The following is a 20240-nucleotide window of genomic DNA, read 5'->3' on the forward strand; positions in this document are numbered from 1 at the left end:
AACTCTGTCCCTACGTCTTCAAAAAGAACACAGTGTATTTAAGCTCACTGAAGAGCTTAGGAATCAGATGTTAATTTCCACAAGAACCCTTTAGCAGTGATTGCTGCATCATAGCTGCATTTACAAGAGCTCTGAATAACTCAATGATACATTTTAAATTTCACAGTCTGCATGAAAGTTTCTCTTCTCCAAAATGTGTGTGTGTCAAAAGACAAAAATGTAAAGAAAGGAAAACTTTTGCTTCAGGCTTCCTCTTGGCTAAGGTGTGTCAATATTGCCAGTTTATCTAGCAATATCTATTTTCATCTGCAGTTTGATAACTCAGCCTTCAATCTCAGGCCATTTCAAATAGCAAGAATAGCAAAAGAAAAGTAATAAACATTATTTACTGGAAGATTTTGAAAACTATGTATAAAGCAGTGCACTTCTCAGAATGTTTAAGTACTACACAACCACAGCATCAACCACACTCCTTCAGATTTCTTAGTACCAGCTGGTGCAGAGATAAATGGAAGCTATTTCCTTTCCTGTACACAGAGACTCTGACAGCCCTTGCTTCCTGACTTAAAATTACTACACTGATCCCAACAGAAAAGCAGTTTCAAACAATTAGGCACCTATCCTCAAGTGATCCAAGAACCCCTGAGATGTTCCAAGTCTTGAACAGACACCATTCCCGTAACAGGTACACAAGAATGTACTTGCAACTACAACTAAAGAAAACCAAAAATGTACCAAAACAAAACAAATTATACTCCTTTTCCTTTTTTTCTCTTTTCTTTTTTTTTAATTAGGAAGGGAAAAATATTTTGCATCCAAAACCCAATGAATTAGCAAACTTCAGTAAAAAATCAAAGGTTAAACTGAATACACAGTCTCTAGAAACAAAACCACTTGTTAACTTCCCACTTATGTCATTTCTATTCAAGTTTACCTGAGTCATTGAAAAAGTATTCTGTAACAGAGTATTATATTGAAACAGTCAAAACAAATACCAATATTTATTCACAAGGAAGGGAGATATTGGACAGAACTAACATAATAATAACTGCATCTTTGTAAAATTTTTACAGAATTAGGGGTTTGTGCTTGTGTCTTATAGTGGCAATATATTTATATTCATTGAAACATCTATGAACGCTTTGAAAAAGTTTGCATAAAAATGGGTAAACTTACACTATTGAACAAAAAATTATTTTCTAAATTTTGATCCATAGTAGGCAAAGCCCAGGAAATTTTCAAAGGGTTTAAAGTACTAAAAAATCCTGTTTTCTTTGCATTTCTTCAGAGTGATTTAAACAGTTGGTCCGCAAACCCAAGAGCAAAGTGAATTTTTTCATTGATACAGAAAGAGAATTTCAGCAATATACTAAGCAATTCCAACTCCTTCACTCAGCATAAATTTACCATCAGTAAAGGGAGAGTAGAAGCTAAAACCCACAGATACTCAGAAATTTACCATTACAACAAACCAGCTACTCCGCTACCGCTTAGCTGAGCATGGGTAATTGCAGATGCAGGGCAGGAAAGCATAAGGGACCCACAGAGGGTAGAAGAGGGTAGTTTGCATTCCCCCTCTTTATAATAGCTGTCCTTCTGCACTGTACCATGAAAAGCCTGAAGCACATCAGCTACTATGCTTCTAAATTATGATCACTTTGCATGATTAGTCACAAGAGCTTTCATTAGCAAAGTATTAATTTTACAGAAGCAAGCATCAAAAGTTAGGAAATGTCAAACTAAGTACCCTATGGAAAAAGAATGGCTTCTAGTGAACACATCACTCTACAGTCTTCAATGGCATGATACTATTTTTTGCACATGTGCTACCTAATTGTATATACAGGATAATGGAGCTCAGTTGGTCAACAGCTGCTCAGTGCTTGGTTTTCCCCTCAATCTTCAGTCTGCAGCCTCATGCTTTATTCAATATAGTCAATTCTTCAAAGGTTTGAAAAGAGAATTAATAATTTCCTCATAGGTTTTTCTCTTGCACCAATTACAGTTTTTCACAATTATTTCAAAATTATCTCACAAAACATAACAAATATTAATGAACTAATTTTCTCAAAGAAGTAGTATTATAGAAGTAGCCCATTTTCCATTGGGGAAGGGAGGTACAGAGATTAAACTAAGAAACTTTCACTAATCTAGGATGCCCAAATTGAGGTGACTGCATCATATGTAGTTTATTGGTCAAGGCATGTCTTACATTCGCCTCAGTTGCAGTTATCAAGACTGAGTAACTCTGAGGTTTCAACCCCTAATAAAAGGAGGAGATGCAGGAGACACAACTCCAATAAGGAATATTCCCAGTAAGGGATGAGTAGCGACCTTTTCAAAGCAAGTATACAAGATCGTCTACTCAGCAAATTTCAGAGCAGAGTCTGGTACAGAATCTAATTCTCCAGGAAAATACTTAACCATCATATCACCAATCCTCCAAATGCAATTCCCAGCTCAAAATTTCATCTTCAAAGTTGCTTCATACCACAGCTTCCCTAGTACACAGCCCTGACATATCCACTGAACTTTTATCGTCACTGAAAGAGCATCCCAAGAAAAAACAGTGTGGCTGTATGCTTGGGAGATTTCATAAAAATATACCAGTACCATAATTTTTGCATTTTTGCATGCCTGTGATTTTTTAAAATTTAAGAAAATTATTTTGTGTTATCATTTACATGTAGTTTTCCTGAATTTAAAAAAAAAAAAAAGGTAAAAAGAAATTCCACGATTACGGTTTTCTACCTGTTGTTCATGTGCGTAACTTGAAAACCATTTTTTAGACATCTCCTTCTTATCCTACTATAAAAATCATGGCAGGAATTGGCTGTCAACATACCACATGTGACTGCTGTGCCATAATACAATGGGTTTCCTGCATAGTTGCTGGTAGTAGTTATCTACCCTAATTGCTCCAGGTCTCTACCACTCTTTTCCCTTCCAAATCTTTACCCCAGTCTCACTAGAAATTCTTCCCTGCAAGAGTGGTGAATCACTGGCACAGGCTGTCCAGAGAGACTGAGGCTGCCCCATCCCCAGCAGTGTTCAAGGCCAAGTTGGATGGGGCCCTGAACAACCTGCTCTAGTGGAAGGTGAACCTGCCCATGGCTGGGAGGTTGGAACAAGATGATCTTCCAGGCCCCTTCCAACCCAAACATAGAATCTGTGATTCTACGTCTCTCATCTAGCCAAACCAGCTTCCTGACCTAATTACTGCTCACCTTATCACCCAGAATTAGGACCTCCTCCTGCTTCAAAAGGTTCTCCTTAGATCTACGAAGCCTAAGTGGGGTCTTTTAGCTTTTTTTTCTTGCTCAAACTCTTCCTCACATGTCAGCCAGCATTAGACTTCCCTCCAGAAACTCACCATAACTCCTAACCCTCAATTCTTTTTTCATTTATTGGCCTCAGACTTTCTTCTCTCTGGATCTTTGTCCAGCAGTTTAGTTCTCCCCAGAAAGCCCACTCCTCTCTCTTGACATCATTCATTGCCAGTCTCACTCCACTTGCTCTTCTATCAATTCTCCCTGCCAAAACCACACAGTTTTTCTGTCCTAAATTTTGAACACCACTTTAATCAGCGGATGCCTACTCTTCCCTTGTCACCAGCTTCTTGTCCCAGACAATTTGTTAGTCCATTACTGGCTGCCTGCCTTCAGTTGACAATCTTTTCAGCCACTCATTAAGTCCCACTCAGTTTCCCTCCTTCCCAGTTCAGTCCCACTCCTGTCGCTGATACATCACCTGCCTTTTGTTCCTTCTACCTTGTCACAGCTTCTTCCTCCACATATCTTAAATGACAGGAGATCACCGGCAGCACACACAACACTGAGTTCTCAGCTGTCAATACAGTGCCTGGCTTCATTCCTGCCTTGAGCAATCCATTTCAAGGAATATCTGCTCCCACCAGGGCTGGCATGTATTTAATTATTCACTGTAGAGGGAGTTTAAACAGTTCACTAACACACAGGAGGTGCTAGCTTATGTAAAATAGAAAAAGTCATCAGACTTTTAGCTACTCAAAGAAAATTTAAACACTCTTCCCTGGTCATGATCAAGCTCCATTGTTTTAAGAGAACGTTTCTTTACTAAGTTTAACCAGGGAGAGGCTTATTGCCTTTTTATTCCTTTTCTTGGTTTTTTTTTTTTTTTTTTTTTGGGGGGGGGGGGTTGTTTGATTTTTGGTTTTGCTTTTGTTCCTTCATAAATTATTGACAAGTACACAAGAAAATGACATCTTTTTTTCTTCCCTGTCTTTGAGCTCAATAACATCTGACCTCTTCTGGATGAAATAAAAAAATTATCTCACACTGATTAAAGAAAGAAAGGGGGAAAAAACCAGAAATAGATGCTACTAATTCTAGTAAATGATTTTTTTTACATCACATGCACTTGATTATAAGTACTTGGAAGCAGGACTCCATAAGGCAGAGCAGCTTGACAGCCTTAATTATTGGAAAGTCCTACCAGCCTCCACAATAACATTTCAAATCATTGTATAAAGACTCCATGGGAACTGCATTATGATCAGTGTAACAGAGCAGCTCAACACTACCTTGGTTCCACTAATTCCAGGTTTGCTTATGCAGATTAAAATTATTCTTTTGAAAAACCTTTTTCATAATTTTTCAATAAAGAGAAATCATGGACTTGTGAATCTACACAGAAGAAAGTAAAGTCCAATACTGAATTTTATACTTTTAGAAAAAATAATGAAAGGAAAGAATAATTTTTCTTTTACATTCAAAAAAAAGGCTCACACGCTTCTGTGTTCCCTGATACTACTGCACCAAGAAATTATACAGATATTTAGAAGCTGCTCCAAGCATATGATAATAAATAAAAGAAATAAAACTAGGAGCTGAAAATCAATAATATATTTGATGCAAGAGGATACAGAGGCAGTGCTTTTGCAATACTGAGGAACCTGTCCTCCTGTCAAGGAGTAATGGCATGTATCAGCTCCACCTTTAAAATAGTTTGATCTAATTTGGATGCTATTATTTTTGAAAGGGAATTCTGCCATCACTTAACCATGATAAAAATCTTCAAGGAAAAGTTTACATGTCAAAGAAAAGTTCCTGATTAGTTTCTTGTTAGTTTTCAGTGGTCAAAAAAAAAAAAAGATCATTTCAATCAAATAAGTGTCAAGGCTTCTTCACAGATCTGCATAATGCAGCTGCAGGTCAGCATTGCAGTCACTGAGACGGTAACTCAGTAACTATACATAAATCTCAGGTTATACACCACTGTTGCATTATACTGAAATCTGTGCACTGTAGATTCAATGTTGGGAGGGTTTCCCTCTTTCCTGACTTCTCAGCCAGAACAATACCGATCTGATGGATGACAATTTTCAGTTTTATCTTTATTTATGCATTTTGTATTTCAACTTTATGTCAAATTATTTTTCTTAAATTATGTTTAAAAGTTATTCAGAGACTTCATGAATTTGAAGGAAATTGCAATTAATTGAACTTCTAAATTATTGAAAATTGGCAATATTGAAAGCAGTCAAGAGATATAGTTAATAAGAGGCATAGGCAAACCCCAGTGCTAGATACTATTATGTATAAGTTGGGGAAATATGCTAGTAATATTACATCTGTACTTTATCAGGCTGTACTGCCTCAAGAAAAGAAACATAGCAACTCTGGCTTGAACTTAAATGGTGGCAATATTTATAGCAGAACATCTATTTGCTCTGTGCTAACAGGGCTCAGCAGAGCCAAGTTCCCTCTCTGAAGTATTTGTCAATAGAGCAGCTCACACATTATATAATGCCACAAGCACTTATGTAAGTGCTTTTCCTCAGAAATGTTACACAGGATAATAAGGATCCAAAATCCCATTGTCTAGGCAAACAGCAAGAGTCAGAGGAAGTTAATGACTTGCCCTGGGGCATTGTTGTGAGTCAAAAGTCAAAATCCACCTCTCTGGACCTTTAGCTTATGATTTTAACATTGATCTTCCTATCAGTTTAGCACTTGTTCAGTGTAAGTAAAAACGGTAAGTCTTTGGGGAGAATATAGAGTCAATTGTCCCAAAATATTTTATTTTGTGGAAAGAGGAGAAGGGGTGCTACAGCAAAGTCCTGATATTTCCCTAATACTTAAGAGCGTTGCCAATCAAATGAGGTCTAAACACTAATCTACTGACTACACTGAGATCATAAAGTGTCAATGTTAAATTAATTAAGCTACAGTCAGACAACTGGAAGACCAACTTAAGAAGCTGACATAGTTCTTCTCTCCTCTTGCATTATACAAATTCAACTAAGAGCTGACTACATTTTGAAAAAGCCATGCCCTATGAATGAACTCTATTCATCCGTTATTTTTACACGCACATATTTGCCCCAGGATGGTTAACCTATTTTTCTTCATTCAGAAAGAATTAGCAAATTGCTTGAAAACATAGAGCAATATTGCAATATACAAAGGTGACATCTCAGTCCTATTCCTAACAGCGTATTTACACAGAACACTTGATGGAGGACTTACATTTTACTAAGATTTTAATCACAGAGTATGTAACATACATACACTCAACCCTCAGCATCCTGATGAACACTATTTTCTGTCAAGAGATCCATATGAGGAATTCCACTCCCCTAGAAGAAGCATTCCTCATCTGGATTCAATAGAGCTTATTTGGTCTCAGTATTGAAGCAGATTCACAAACATAACTTCATCTCTCCACAGTCCTATTGTAAAAGGTATCAGTTGCTCCATTCTTTTAAGAGTCGTAGAAAATAGCAGATACAACATGAGACTGCACTCAACTGAAAACAATGAATCGTGAATATTTTCAAACTTCTATCCTTTGAAGTTATTTTTGTAAACAGCCAAATGGATTAAGACAAAGACTTTAAGACAGAGAGACAGCTTTCATGAAAAATATTCACTTATTGGTAACTTGCTGATTTATTCTTTATCAACTGTTTCAATTTTCATAAAAGCTTCACTGCTTTATTGACAATGCTAATATAATTACTGGATAGGTAGCAAAATCACAAATATTTTTATGATTGTGAAGCTACATAGTTTACTAGATCTTATACTAGGCTTGAAAAACATTTGTTCATAAAAATGTGTAAGTGCATGTAAGAGCAAAACTAATTTGCTGAATCTTTGCTCCATCTAACCATCAAACCAGAGCTGTATAACTGAAATAGGCTTAATAACTATTCATTACAGTCTAGCTATAAAACCCTTTAAGACTGCAATACAGTTTTATTTCTCTCTACACTGAAAGTATTATTTATTTTTAGTATATTGATATTTTGCATGGAACATGCAGTACCTGCCTTAACACCACATGTTAAGGAAAATAAGTCTCTGCAGACAGAATCGTGCCTCGTGCTATATAAAAGTACATGTGACAGCCTTGTGAATCAACAGCTGAGGCACAAAGTCTAAATAATAGGCTGAGATGATTATTACTAATTAGAGGCCAGGACATGCCTACACAGAGACACAATCTGTACCAAAATTCAACTTCAGCAACCCAATTCAGCAATTCAAAGTAATCCAATGTCTTTAAATAAAACCTTTCCATTACTTAGATTTCTCATTAATTCAGTCCACAATAAGTTGTTTTTTCACTAGATCTAGTTACAATTCTCATAAAAGTAGTTATTTAAAATAATTTTAAAATGCAAAGATGATCAGAAAGTGTTCAGAATATCTAATTACAAAAAACTCAAAAAATGAGTTATTGAGCTTCCAATTAAAAGTTACAATTATATTCTAATAATTATATTCTCATTTTCCTATGTGTTTCCAAAAGAAGGAAGAATATTTTCAATTTTATAATTGATGTCTTATTAAACTATTCACTTTTTTCTGAAATACTTTAAAAAATCAAAAATAATGTCTCATAGAAAAAGAAAAAAATATGAAAAATAGAGAATAAACTTTAATGTTATATGCACATCTCACAGAATCATAGAATACCCCAAGTTGGAAGGCACCCACAAGGATCATTGAGTCCAACTTCCTGCCCTGTACAGCACCATCCCTAAGAATCACACCCTGTGCCCAAGAGTATTGTCTGAACTCTGTCAGGCTGGTGCTGTGACCATTTCCCTGGGGAGCCTGTTCCAGTGCCCAACCACCCTCTGGGTGAAGATCCTTTTTCTAATATCCATCCTAAACCTCCCCTGACACAGCTTCAGGACATTGCCTTGGGCCCTGTCCCTGGTCATCATAGAGACGAGATCAGTGTCTGCCCCTCTGCTTCCTCTCATGAGGATGTTTTAGACTGCAATGAGGTCTCTCCTCAGTCTCCTCTTCTCCAGGCAGAGCAGAACAAGTGACCTCAGCTGCTCCCCACACAGCTTCCCCTCAAGGGCCTTCACCATCTTCAGTGCCCTCCTAGATCTGAGACAGATTTTTGACAAACTCAAAACGCTTCCTTGTTAAAGAATCTTTTTTTAAGTTGTTATGCCAAATCACTGAGGCTGATTTTTCAGAAGCTTCCAGCACAATTACTTTTCTCTTATTTTCACCTTCTTTTTGCCATAAAGAATAGTTCAGGTGATTGCAACACCAAGAATACCAAAAGAAATTCATCTTAAAGTATTGACCTGCTTCATTACAGAACAAAGGGAGACCCCTTCATGAATAAGAAAGCTATACAAACCAGTGATAAGAAGCAGCTGGCATAATAACTTGTAAAATATTGCAATTATATATAATCATTATTTTAGTTATATTTAATTATGACATATCAGTAGCTCTATATATTACACTGTACTTAATAAAATATTGACCTCTTAAGCCTACAAATCCTACGTACCTAAGTTAGACATTCCAAAATTTTTATACAAAGTGGTAATAAATATGATAGTGTTGTTAACCTAACACTCACACAGATTCTAAGCATCTCAATTATGCAATTTGGAAGAGATTTCTTTTTTTCTGTATTTTCTTATTTTCATCTAAGTAAATTTTTAAACACTTATTCCACTACTGAAATGAACAAAAATTAGATTAGCTCTATATCAAAGTCACACTTTCCAGACCTTCAGTGTGTTTTGCAAAATACTTTTAAGAAAAACAGTTTAAGCACCTCAAGTTTTACTTTTAGGAGGTGGAAATGTAAGCCAGATTTTATTACAAAACTTTCATTAATTCTTTTTTTTTCTGCCAAAGAACCACTGTACAGATATTTTTATACAACTTACCAAATATCTTTCTGAAGAGACACTGACTAAAATCAGATCATCTCCAACACGCACTTTTTCTCCTTCTGATCGTTGTTTGGAAGCAGGATGTATGGTCCACCAGCAAGCCTCACCTAATACCAATATTGAGTAACAGCAAAGAAAGAAACAAGAAAGAAAAGACCCAATGTTACTGATATTACTGTCACACTTGTTTCAGTCTTGAAAGTTCTGATCCAGTTTTCAGTTAGCTAAACCAAGTTTCCATGTGTTCTCAAAAACTAGTATCATTCCTGCGTCACCTTGTTGGAAACTCAGCCCTAAATAATACACATAAGCAAAAGACTAAGACCTCCAGAATAGTGATTCCAGAGTTGAATAAGATGATTGCTCTCTATGTTCTCTAGGCAACCTGGTCCAGGATGCATTGGCTAAAGCACTTCCCTGTCACCTTCATTCCAGATTCTAGAAAAGGCATTGGAGAATATTCTGCTGAGAATTAGGACAAAGAAATGATGGGAGCAACCCATCATTAAGAGCAATGAAAATAAGCATTTGCATACCGCAAAAAATAATATTCAAAACATCACATAAATCCAAATTCAAATATGTTCTTCCACTTCTACTGACTGTTAGTGCCTCTAATTCCCCAAAATATGTATAAGTACTAAAGTCACAAATTCTGTTCCCATAATAAACCTCATTTTCAGATGTGTCTTCTTTAACTATAACCTTGTTTTTCAGGAAAGAACTCAAATCTTTGAACTGTTCAGTTGTTGCAGCTATTACTCTTACTACTCCTATCTGAAGCAAGGTTTTAAAAAACAAGCAAACAATCTAAATAAGCAATTCTTAGACTTTTATTTTTAGATTGACAGTATTCTTCATTATACAGTCTTTTAAACTAGTGTTTACCTGTTGTGTCCTCTTGCAATCCTACATCAAATGCCAGCTTATCCATTGACGATCGAGATGTAGAGAGACAGCATAGATACTATCAAAAGAAAAAAGCATACATTACTTGTTCTGCTCACTTCCGATAATCCACTGAAATACAAAAAGCCATCAACCTACTAACACAGGATTAAATATTCTTAGATTATACCCATCAGTTATTACCAACAACATGTACGCATGATAAACTGAAATGCACTCAAGGAGACTTGACAAAAATATATGCTCTAAAATAACCTCAGTCTACCCAGGTTGTCTTTTCACGGAGACAGGAATAGTAAGAGTGGAAATGAAGGAGTTGCATCAAATCTCAGCTCCATGAATCCTCACTTGTAGGTAAGGAGTTTAGAACCTGTGTAATTCATCAGGGAATTTCCAAGTGAGACTTCTGTCCAAAATACATGTAAGAAGGAATCTCCTTTTCCACTCAGTCTCCAACATATGCTCAGGTTGACGGCAAGATACCAGCTGCAGATTCAGTCACAGCTTATGCAATATGGAATATCCAAGGGGAAAGATATGAAAATTCCCCAACTCAACCGACAAACAGAGGATTCAGCAGTAGGGGAGCCAGACTTAGTTTTGGCACTTACCCAGATACAACCAGCTTGTTTTCATACTTCCAAGTACCTACCCTTCACAATGGTTTCTAGGAACCACAGTCAAATGCCTCTGATGTGAGTAATTCTCCAGATATCAGTAAATGGCAATATTCTGGGCACTTTCAAACATACCTTTCATACAAAAAAGAAATCATTGCTGCTCCCAACTCATGTAATGTGGTTACATACCATGCCGCTGTAGGAATGGCGCAGCAAGATTGCATGCCCGTAGAGCAGTGTCCGATGCCCACCACCTTGTGCCGACTGAAAGGTAAAGAGAAATGATATACTGGTATGTTCTAGTAAAATGGAGCCTTTTGAGAAAGAAAGAAAGAAAGAAAGAAAGATGAGAGAAAACTGTACTTTGAGCCATCTTAGTAAAAAAATTGCAAAAATTTGGTAAAAAATATGTTCTAAAATCTCAAATCCTTTTTCCTTGTGCTGAAAGCAGGTAGCCTTTATGAAGAACATCTTTGATGTGTGTTATGCTACCCTCTACATACTTACCTATTGTTAAATGTCTTCATATTCACCCACTTTCCCTACAAATTATATACTTTTCTACACAGATGGTATGCAGAGGGAGATTGTGGAATATTCTCCTTTTTTTACCAGAGAGTATCCACCAGCCACATTGAAGACCATTAAACTGCAAACTGCTTGTCCCACACTGCTTTAATACTATCAGACAGAAATCTTTATCTGCTAGGACAGGTAAATGTTCAGACATCCCAGCTACCTCAACAGCATTTGGGGTTCTGAAAATTCAGAAATCATGTCCAAGTAATTGTTCCTCTTGAGAAACACAGCATAAATCTTGAGTAAAAGAAAATTAAAGTGATAAGATTCACTTTTATTCCAAGAAACTGCAACCATCCCCAATGTTTTCACTACAGTTTCTATTTATCAATAATCAGTTTAACTACTCATGAAAGAACATCATGAAACAAATCTTGTTAGAGCATGAATAACCCTTCAACTTCTGCTGAAGATGTATGTATTCCTTATGCTGAAATGCAGATGACTAGCACTGGACAGGAGCAGAGACTGTCTGACAAAACATTGTGAAGAGCATAAGTTCATACCTCTCTGACAGATCAACTCATGTAACATTATGCACAGCACACTCTTCAAGAAGCAGAGATAAGTAAGTATTTTATTAGTCTATAAATGTGACAACTCCATAAGCAGCATTATTCTTTCATATAGGAATCCTAATTTAATTTCTTATACATGGTATTTATACCCTTTCTTTTACCATAGTAGATTGACCTTCTGTCTGACTGGAACATCAGATTAATTACAAAATAAATGAGAAAAAATCATACTATCCTACATCTCCAGCAGCTACATTTTAATGCTGAAGATCAATTTAACTGAATTGCTATGGTGGCAACACGCAATTATTTCCCTTCCATATTTTTTTGTTGCCCTTCTTTATCTTTTATGTATTAGTATTTATTGAACTTTGAATTACTTGATCGAGGAAAAAAAAGAGGGATAGGTGGTGAAACAGCAAGCACTTCAAAAGTAATAATTTTAGCGCTTTTGAGAAACTACCAAGATTTTTTGGCTTTTATGTTTATTGAGAAAAAAGCAGCTTGATGGACACAAGGTATATTTTGACTTTCAACAAACTGCATAGCAGTCAAAATGGAGGGAGGCACAGTGAAAAATCTCTCTGGAAGACTGAATGACATGAATTTTTATTAAGAAATAATCAAAGTCATGGCATTTGTTACAGGCACAGTCGACTGTAAGATATGAAGACTTAGCTCTGAACTACCATTAGCACCACTACTTTTTCCAAAGGCACAAGGAAAGAACAAGGCATTTGATAATGTCAGGCCCACTGTGCCAAAGACGAACACTGAATGTCTGTTACTCATCACATTGAGGAAGAGGGAAAAAAACTGCTGTGAGCATACTGCCCTACCAGCATTTCAGATTTACCTGCAATTTTTATCAACAGCAGACATAGGTACCCAACTAACAAAATCAGTAATACGAACAAAATTTCAAAATTTCACCAGTATTTTTATCAAAAGTATGCTATTTTACTATCCATGAATTCGATATCTAACATAAAGATCTGCTACACAAGAGCTGAGAATAGCATGACCAACAAAATCCCAGCAATATTAGCTTGCCCTCACTTTGGCCCTATTGATTTATCTGTCTAGCACTTATTTGGTTAAAGTCTCACTTGTAGCTGAACAGGAGAATGGTTGGCTCTAAAAAATTTCAATCACTTTTATGAAAAATGGAAGAGCAGGTTTTTAGATAAATTTTTTCCAAGAGGATTAAAGCCACTCTTTCTAGTTAGTATTACTTTGTCCATTACAAGAATGCAAGCAAGTTTGTGGTTTGTTTCTTAAATGTAAAAAACATTTTAAGCATTTTCCACTTAAAGATTTCTGAGAGGCAATTATAATCAAACCATTCTTTTTGGGGCAAAGTGAAAAGAGGAAACAGAAAAATACAGAAAAGGCTAGAAAGCAAAGCTAGCTCTATGGAACTGCCTTCCATGTCGGAGCTTGTCTTCCAGGACATGTACATACCTGTAAGTTCATTTCCTATTTTAATGGCTCATTTCATAACTACATATTCAGCATTTATCTTTATGCCAGAAACTGCATAGCTAGTAGCTGTTGCACCATGATTGCCTACTGAAATAATCTTTGATTTCTAAAAAAAAAACCAAAAAAAAAGTTTTCCAGCAGAAAACTGTAAATTTTCCATGTTAAAAAAAATTAAAATAAATTTAAAAGTTAACAATTGGACTTCTGTGGCAAAGATGAGATATCCAAGGTGAGATTTGCCACAGAAGTTTTACCAATTTCTTGTAATATTGCAATAATAACATTTCAGAAGACTCTGCAAATAAGACTGCTTGAAAGCCACAATGCTGACTAATTCAATCCATAATGCCCACAGATTTTTTGCACAAATATATGAATGGCATTATAATGCAAGGCAGTTGCTAACAATTATATTATTTATCATTAGTCTTATTTTCTTTATGTTTCTAATTTCCAATTTTCAGAGTAATTTCCAAGTTGAACAATACATTCCTTGAATAAAACCAGGCTGAACAAAAATACATTTGTTTTCAAAGAAGAACTTACCCATTGAAGATCTACAAGCTTATGCCATTCAGGTGTATCAATTATATTAACACAAAACTCTTCTCATTTTATTCCCCAAGAATGTGCCATTTAGAAAAAGACTTTAAAAGCCTTCAGAACTGGCAAACACTAAAGATAATCATTTCAGATTGAAAGCATACAGGACAGACAAATTTACACTGCTTGTGAAAACTTCATGTAAGCTGCCCATTTCTAATCCAATATTTCTGCAGTTGGAATACAAGATTAATTTGCAGTCATCTCATTACCCAAAACTCATCTCTAAAAAAAAGGCAATTTAGAATATAACAACAAGAACTAGAGCTGAATAAACTAGCACTCAAAAAAGTATAAACAGCTTTCAAGTTCAATACATTGGAAGACCAGGCAATGAGAATAGATTATTAAGATCTGAGCTGTTTAATTCGATGTAAAGAGTGTAAACCAAAATAAAGAAAAATAAGCTAAAATTGGGAAATATATTTTCCATGCTTTCTTAATAGAAAGAGTATTAAAATGTCAAAAAAGCATTCAAAAACTACAGCCTACAAACTATCTAGTAAAATCTGCAAAGATAGAACAAAAAAGTAACCATTTTACCATGAGTACCAATCCTGCAGTAAGATACGTTCTACCTGATTCAACAATCCCTTTGTAGCAGTGCAACTCTGCATTACATGACTGTCACAGGCACAGACATGTAATCACCTCACACACCAAAGGACTCACACAACAGAGCCTGTGCTGCTGTGCGTATGGCTGCACTGCTGCACTCATGGACACACATGAGAAGCTGCAGGAAATTAATCATGATCAGGTTTAATACATGTTTTAAAACCATCTGTGCTTCTCACAACGAGACCTTTCAGAAGTTGGTGAAGAACCTTGTGGCTTCCATGATTTTGAGTCAGCCATTACCCTTCCACTCTTTTCACAATAACAGCCTTGCTTCTACTAGAGAAAAACATCTCTTAGACCAGTGAGAACTCCACTGCAAGCAAATGCTGATTTTTTTTTTTTTTGCTGACTTTTCTTCACAGGTCTACACAATCTTCAAATGTGTGAGAAAAGAGAAAAAGCTCTGAGCTTCAGGAAGGTACCAGAAAAAAACAACCATGTGAAAACATTTAGAAGTATTTAAACAAGACAGTTATTTCAGCACTTTACATATCTACAGAAAAAGCTTCTGCAATTTCATTATTCAGAAATCTACTGGCAAAAGCCTGACAACAACTGCATTTAGCACATGGATATTCAAACAAGTCTAGTCACCCACAAAAGCAATTAAAAATACTGAATGTGTATACGGGAACTGATTCGCACTCTAGAAAGACTCATACAAGATAACACAGTGAGCTTTTAAGAACAATGTAATGGCTTTTCCTGCTTCATTCCATGAAGGGTCCATATTACTAGAATGGAATTATTGACACATGCTATAGGGAAAATGACATTACAAAGACTAAAATGTAAGGAAAAATAGCTTTGATAGACTTAAAAATTTTTTTTGTTTTTTAAAAATCAAATGAAACAATAAACTACATCAGTAAATCCTTCAAAAATGCAGTCCATGTAACTTACAGTAACAGTATAGCATGACCTAATCGCAATCAGCTGCTCAGCCTTGTATCTCCTCTGTGCCCCAGATCCAGCTCTGACAGTCTAGATGGAACTTGTGACCAATAAATATTGCTTTTAATGGGTTTCTAAAAAATACTACACAACTGCTTTCATGGCACTGCAGATGGTAAAGCGGCTGTACCATAAAAGAAGCAACATGCTTGCCATTTTTCTTCACAAGTGTTTTTCAAGGTAAGTACTGCAAGATACCAGTAAAAGTTTTAAATATGACTATTAGTGGCTGTTGCATGTCTACATTGGAGTAAAACATGTCCTTTAAAGCACTGACTACTGAGACTTCATTAAAATGGAACATGCTAATGATGGCCATCTCGAACTTAAACCAGATGCTGGAGGCAACAGCATGTTAAACATACGACACCTATACTTCCATAAAAACACTTGCAAATACGAATACAAAAGGCATTATGTTCTCCATCATGATGATGTTCCAAGTTTCATGAAGTTCAGGAGTTTACACTGTTAGAAACTACAGTTTAAAACAAAATAATTCTTTCTAAATCCAGACACTTAGACTAAATGCATAAGCAGAAGTATAGAATTAAACACAAAATACCTGTTTTGAACCCTTTTAAATGTAAACCCACCACCACCAGAGAAATAAGTCAAGCAGGATATTGCACCCACCAGTGATGGAAATGCTAAAGAATTCCCTGGAACCCACATTGCAGCTGTCAGTTTTTTCATTCAAGAGAATTCATTACATTCTGAAATTCTGGGTTTGATCCATTAAGAAGAGAAATCAAATAGGAAATCTGGGTTTGACCACATGTATTGGCTTGGAAAAAAAAACAACTACCATGTATTCCAAGTAAAAGGATATTCAGGTCCTGGACTATGCTGTTCCCAGTCTGAAACAACCTGTGTCAAGATCAGAGACCTAAGGCTGTTGGCATCAACGCCTTTATCAAGATGCTGATGAAATCTTTTAAGCCAGCAGGCTAATACAAGTATTTATTCTGACCTAGTTATAAAAAACAAAAGAAACCCCAGGGAATGCACAAGAAATGTGCTTTGTTTATATAAAATTCTTTGTGACTTTCTTCATTTAAGCAAATTAAAGGTTTCTATTTAAGCAGTCCACAAGACAAAATGAAAATTATTGAAAGGAAGTGGAATAAATGCAGATTTTGAAAACTTTTGAATCCTCACTCAGGAGAAGGAAAACCCCATGATGGCAGAATTAGCCATAAAGTGAAAGAAATCAAGAGAAGACTAAAAGGAGCTGGGAGGAATAGCAGGGGAGGATATCCCACCATCTAAAACCATCTCACTATGATTCTATACATAAATATTTGCATGATACTACAACCATTTCTGTAGATGAGATGATTCTCAAAATATTCCCATAGCAATCAAAACTACTCACCTATTGATTTCATTATTAATGTGCAATTTCTTAACATGTTCTAGACAAATGTTGATGGAGGTCTGTATTTATCTAAAATCAGCAATGATGCAGTTCTACAAGCTGCCTAGAATAGGAGGCCACCACAGGTAAGTGTTCAATGAGACCTCTTGCTCCCCATACTTAAATATTGTCTAAACTTTTTCACACTGAACACAACTTCAGATGACTAACGAGAGCTTCTTTCTGATACCAGGCAACAACCAGCTGGAAAATACAGGAAGGCTTGTTCTCTTAATACCACTGTGATCAATTACATTAAAAGCTGAAAATGGAAAGCTAAAAAAACATCTTGATATGGTGGGTTCACCTTGGTTAGATGCCAGGTGTCCCCAGGCCACTCTATCACTCCCTCATCTGGACAGGGGAGAGAAAGTAAGACGGAAAACAAGGCAGTTTACTAAAGCAGAAGTGAAAGGTCATACATGCACACAAGTAAAGGAAAAAACCAAAAGATTTTATTTGCTGCTCTCCATCATCAGGAAATGTCTAGCCACTTCCTGGGAAGCAGGGCTTCAGCACACATCATGGCTGCTCCAGAAGGCAAATATAAATAACAAATGCCTCCACTTTCTCCTTTTCTTAGTTTTTATATCTGAGCTGACATCATATGGTATGGAATATTCCTTTGGTAAATTTGGGTCTAGCGTCCTAGGTGTGTCCCCTCCCAAGATCTTTCCCACATCAGCCTGCTGATGAGAGGTGGAAAATTGGAGAGACAGTGCTGATGCTGTGCCAGTGCTGCTCAGCAATAGCCAAAACACTGGTGTGTTATCGACACGAATGCAAAGCACAGCACTGTGAGGGCTGCTGTGGGGAAAACAAACTCCATCTCAGCCAGACCTAATACACTTGATTACAAAACACCCAGATTAATGTAACTTAAGGCAATTACATAGCCAGCGGACAGAAAAAGGGAGCTTTTGGTCAGTAATTCAGCCCACCTAAAATCTGAGCATTCTATGGTTACACAGAGAGCTTAGGATATCCATGGCTCTAAGTCTGGCATTTCAGTTTTGTGAGATGAATGCCAACCAGAGTCCAGAAAACCCTCCCAAGCAGTGGTGAAAACAGAGTGTGTGGAAACAGGCTGAATCACTGCAGAACTTGTGAAGTAACCCTGGAACAGAGATAGAAGGCTTGTGAGACAAGATTAGTCAGGCAAAACTAAACAACTTATGCTTGGAATACTAACACTGGGAAATTAAATCTTCAGCAACATCAGAGAACTTGAAAATGTTGCAAGCAGTAAAGACTACAAAGCTACAGAGAGTAAGTCAAGAAGTTTTACATCTTCTTCTTGCTCATACAGGTATTACTTTTCTTTTAAAATCTTGATACAAAACAGACAGAATTTCCTTTCCACAGTTACAGCATCCAGGCCCAGAACCCTTGAATTCTTCTACCAAAGAAAATAAAAAGGCTAACCCTTCTGCAATTACTGTGCCCTTGGGTTGCCACTTTCACTGATTGTCACCAAACCCACAGCCTTTGGTTGCTAAAATGTAAAGATGCAAAGAAAATAAATTCACTGACGTGAGGCATTGAGCTAATATTCCTTCACTCTGCTCCTATCACATAAGAGCAATACCAAAGGGTGGATTTCAAACCGCCTAAACCCTCTCTCTCTGTAGCCTACACACCGTTACATTAGAACAACAAACAAGAAGTTGAATCTCTCAAGACATTATATACTATACATATTCATGTATTTATACTTTACTTTTAAATCACTATTGACTTTCCATGAAATTCACTACAAAACAGTAAATGCTGCAAAAATTTAGGCATGGAGATAAGTATGATTGATGACTGTTGGTACCTACTCCCAGATAATGATGGCCGGCCACTGTGACAAAAACAAGTAAGAAAAAAAAATTAACAGAACAAACTCATTTTATTAACTTGATCAGCAGTTACCTCCTACTTTATGCCAGGCCAAAAATACAAAACAAAACAAAACAAAAATACAAACAAAAAAAAAAAAAAAAAAAACAAAACCACAAAAAAAACCACCAAAAAAAACAAACAGAAAAAAGATATTAGCTAAACTATAGGTTTCCTAAAGATGGCTTGAATTAAAAGCTGCATCACAATGTCTAATTATGCTCTATATAAATATCACATAAAAATCTGAATTAGAATAAATCAGCTGGCCAAAAAAAAACCCATAAGCAAGTCTTATTCAATTGAGAACACAGAAATATTTTACTATCTACATTAAAAAGATTGGAATGATTAGTAATGGTAACAAATATTTGTGCCAGCACCATGCTAAATGATCCCAATTTTGCTGATATTGACCTGTTGGAAGGCAGAATTAGAAACACTTCAAATACACTTCATGATTAATATTTCTGACACTACATTTATGTTATCACTTTCCTAGCAATGGGAAACTTCACAAAAATGAAAAGCAGACACAGCAGTAAAAATTAATCAAAATTAAATAATACTGATTGTCTGTTTCCAGCTTTATATGTAAAACATTTATATTTATGGCTGAGGCAATAATTCCATTACAAATGCCTACTTTCAAGCATTTCCAGTGTTTTGGAAAAAAAAATTGCCCAGGAAGATAAAATTTATCGATTTCTCCTTTAGCCTAGTGAGGATTTCTCTTCCCCCATACTTCTCCTCCTTATCTGCATAGGACACAGAAGAAATAATAAAAATCTTCCTGGTTATTTTAGAGCTAAATAAGTGGAGGAGGGAGGCATTTTTCACAGGTTAAGGACTGTGACTAAGCTTTTTCTGTTGTTGTATGATACAAGGAATGTGAATCATCCTTGTCACTTGAGATAGAACCTCACAGATAAAGAATAAGACAGACAGCCGAGTGGGAAGAAAAGATGGATCAGCAGAGGAATCATGCTAAGAAAACTCCTCTGACATCATTAAATCCAGCCCTTAAAATAGAACTGCTTATCTAGCTGAGAATTGCTCACTTTTGGAGAGTGACAGTGAAGCTAAACCATACCACAGAAATGTAAACTCTTAGGGAATGAAAATCAGTAAAGAAATCAGTTTAGAAGTTGAATTGGGAATAGACTGATAATTAAAGTAGAAAATGGATAAGCAACACATTTTGGAGAAAACTGCAGCTAATTGTTTACTGTCAGTTATTCAAAATGCTTGGAGGTTCACCAAGTGCTTTAGTGCTTTGTCATAGTCTTAATAAGCCAAAAAAAAAAAAAAAAGTAAAAAGAAAAAAAAAGCAGCCCCAAGAAACAGAGCTCCAGCAAATGCCAGCTGACCTGAGGCAGTGGCAGTCCCACCCCAAGGGCTCCCCACCCACCCCACAGGTGAGACACCAAACAATCAGAGCAGCA

The 20240-nt window shown here is 36.2% G+C and overlaps 1 protein-coding gene across 2 annotated transcripts in view; it reads right to left on the reverse strand.

Moving 5' to 3' along the window:
• RYR2 (ryanodine receptor 2) overlaps positions 1 to 20240 on the reverse strand; it is a 391308-nt gene that overhangs the window by 221219 nt on the left and 149849 nt on the right. For both annotated transcript variants that reach the window (XM_032102227.1, XM_032102226.1), the window contains 3 exons: positions 10921 to 10995; positions 10091 to 10169; positions 9197 to 9309 (listed from right to left, as the gene is read on the reverse strand). In XM_032102227.1, the coding sequence (XP_031958118.1) occupies positions 9197 to 9309; positions 10091 to 10169; positions 10921 to 10995 (267 nt within the window). The remainder of the gene's footprint in view (positions 1 to 9196; positions 9310 to 10090; positions 10170 to 10920; positions 10996 to 20240) is intronic.

Source organism: Corvus moneduloides, chromosome 3, assembly GCF_009650955.1.
Source record: "Corvus moneduloides isolate bCorMon1 chromosome 3, bCorMon1.pri, whole genome shotgun sequence".
Lineage (NCBI taxonomy): Eukaryota > Metazoa > Chordata > Aves > Passeriformes > Corvidae > Corvus > Corvus moneduloides.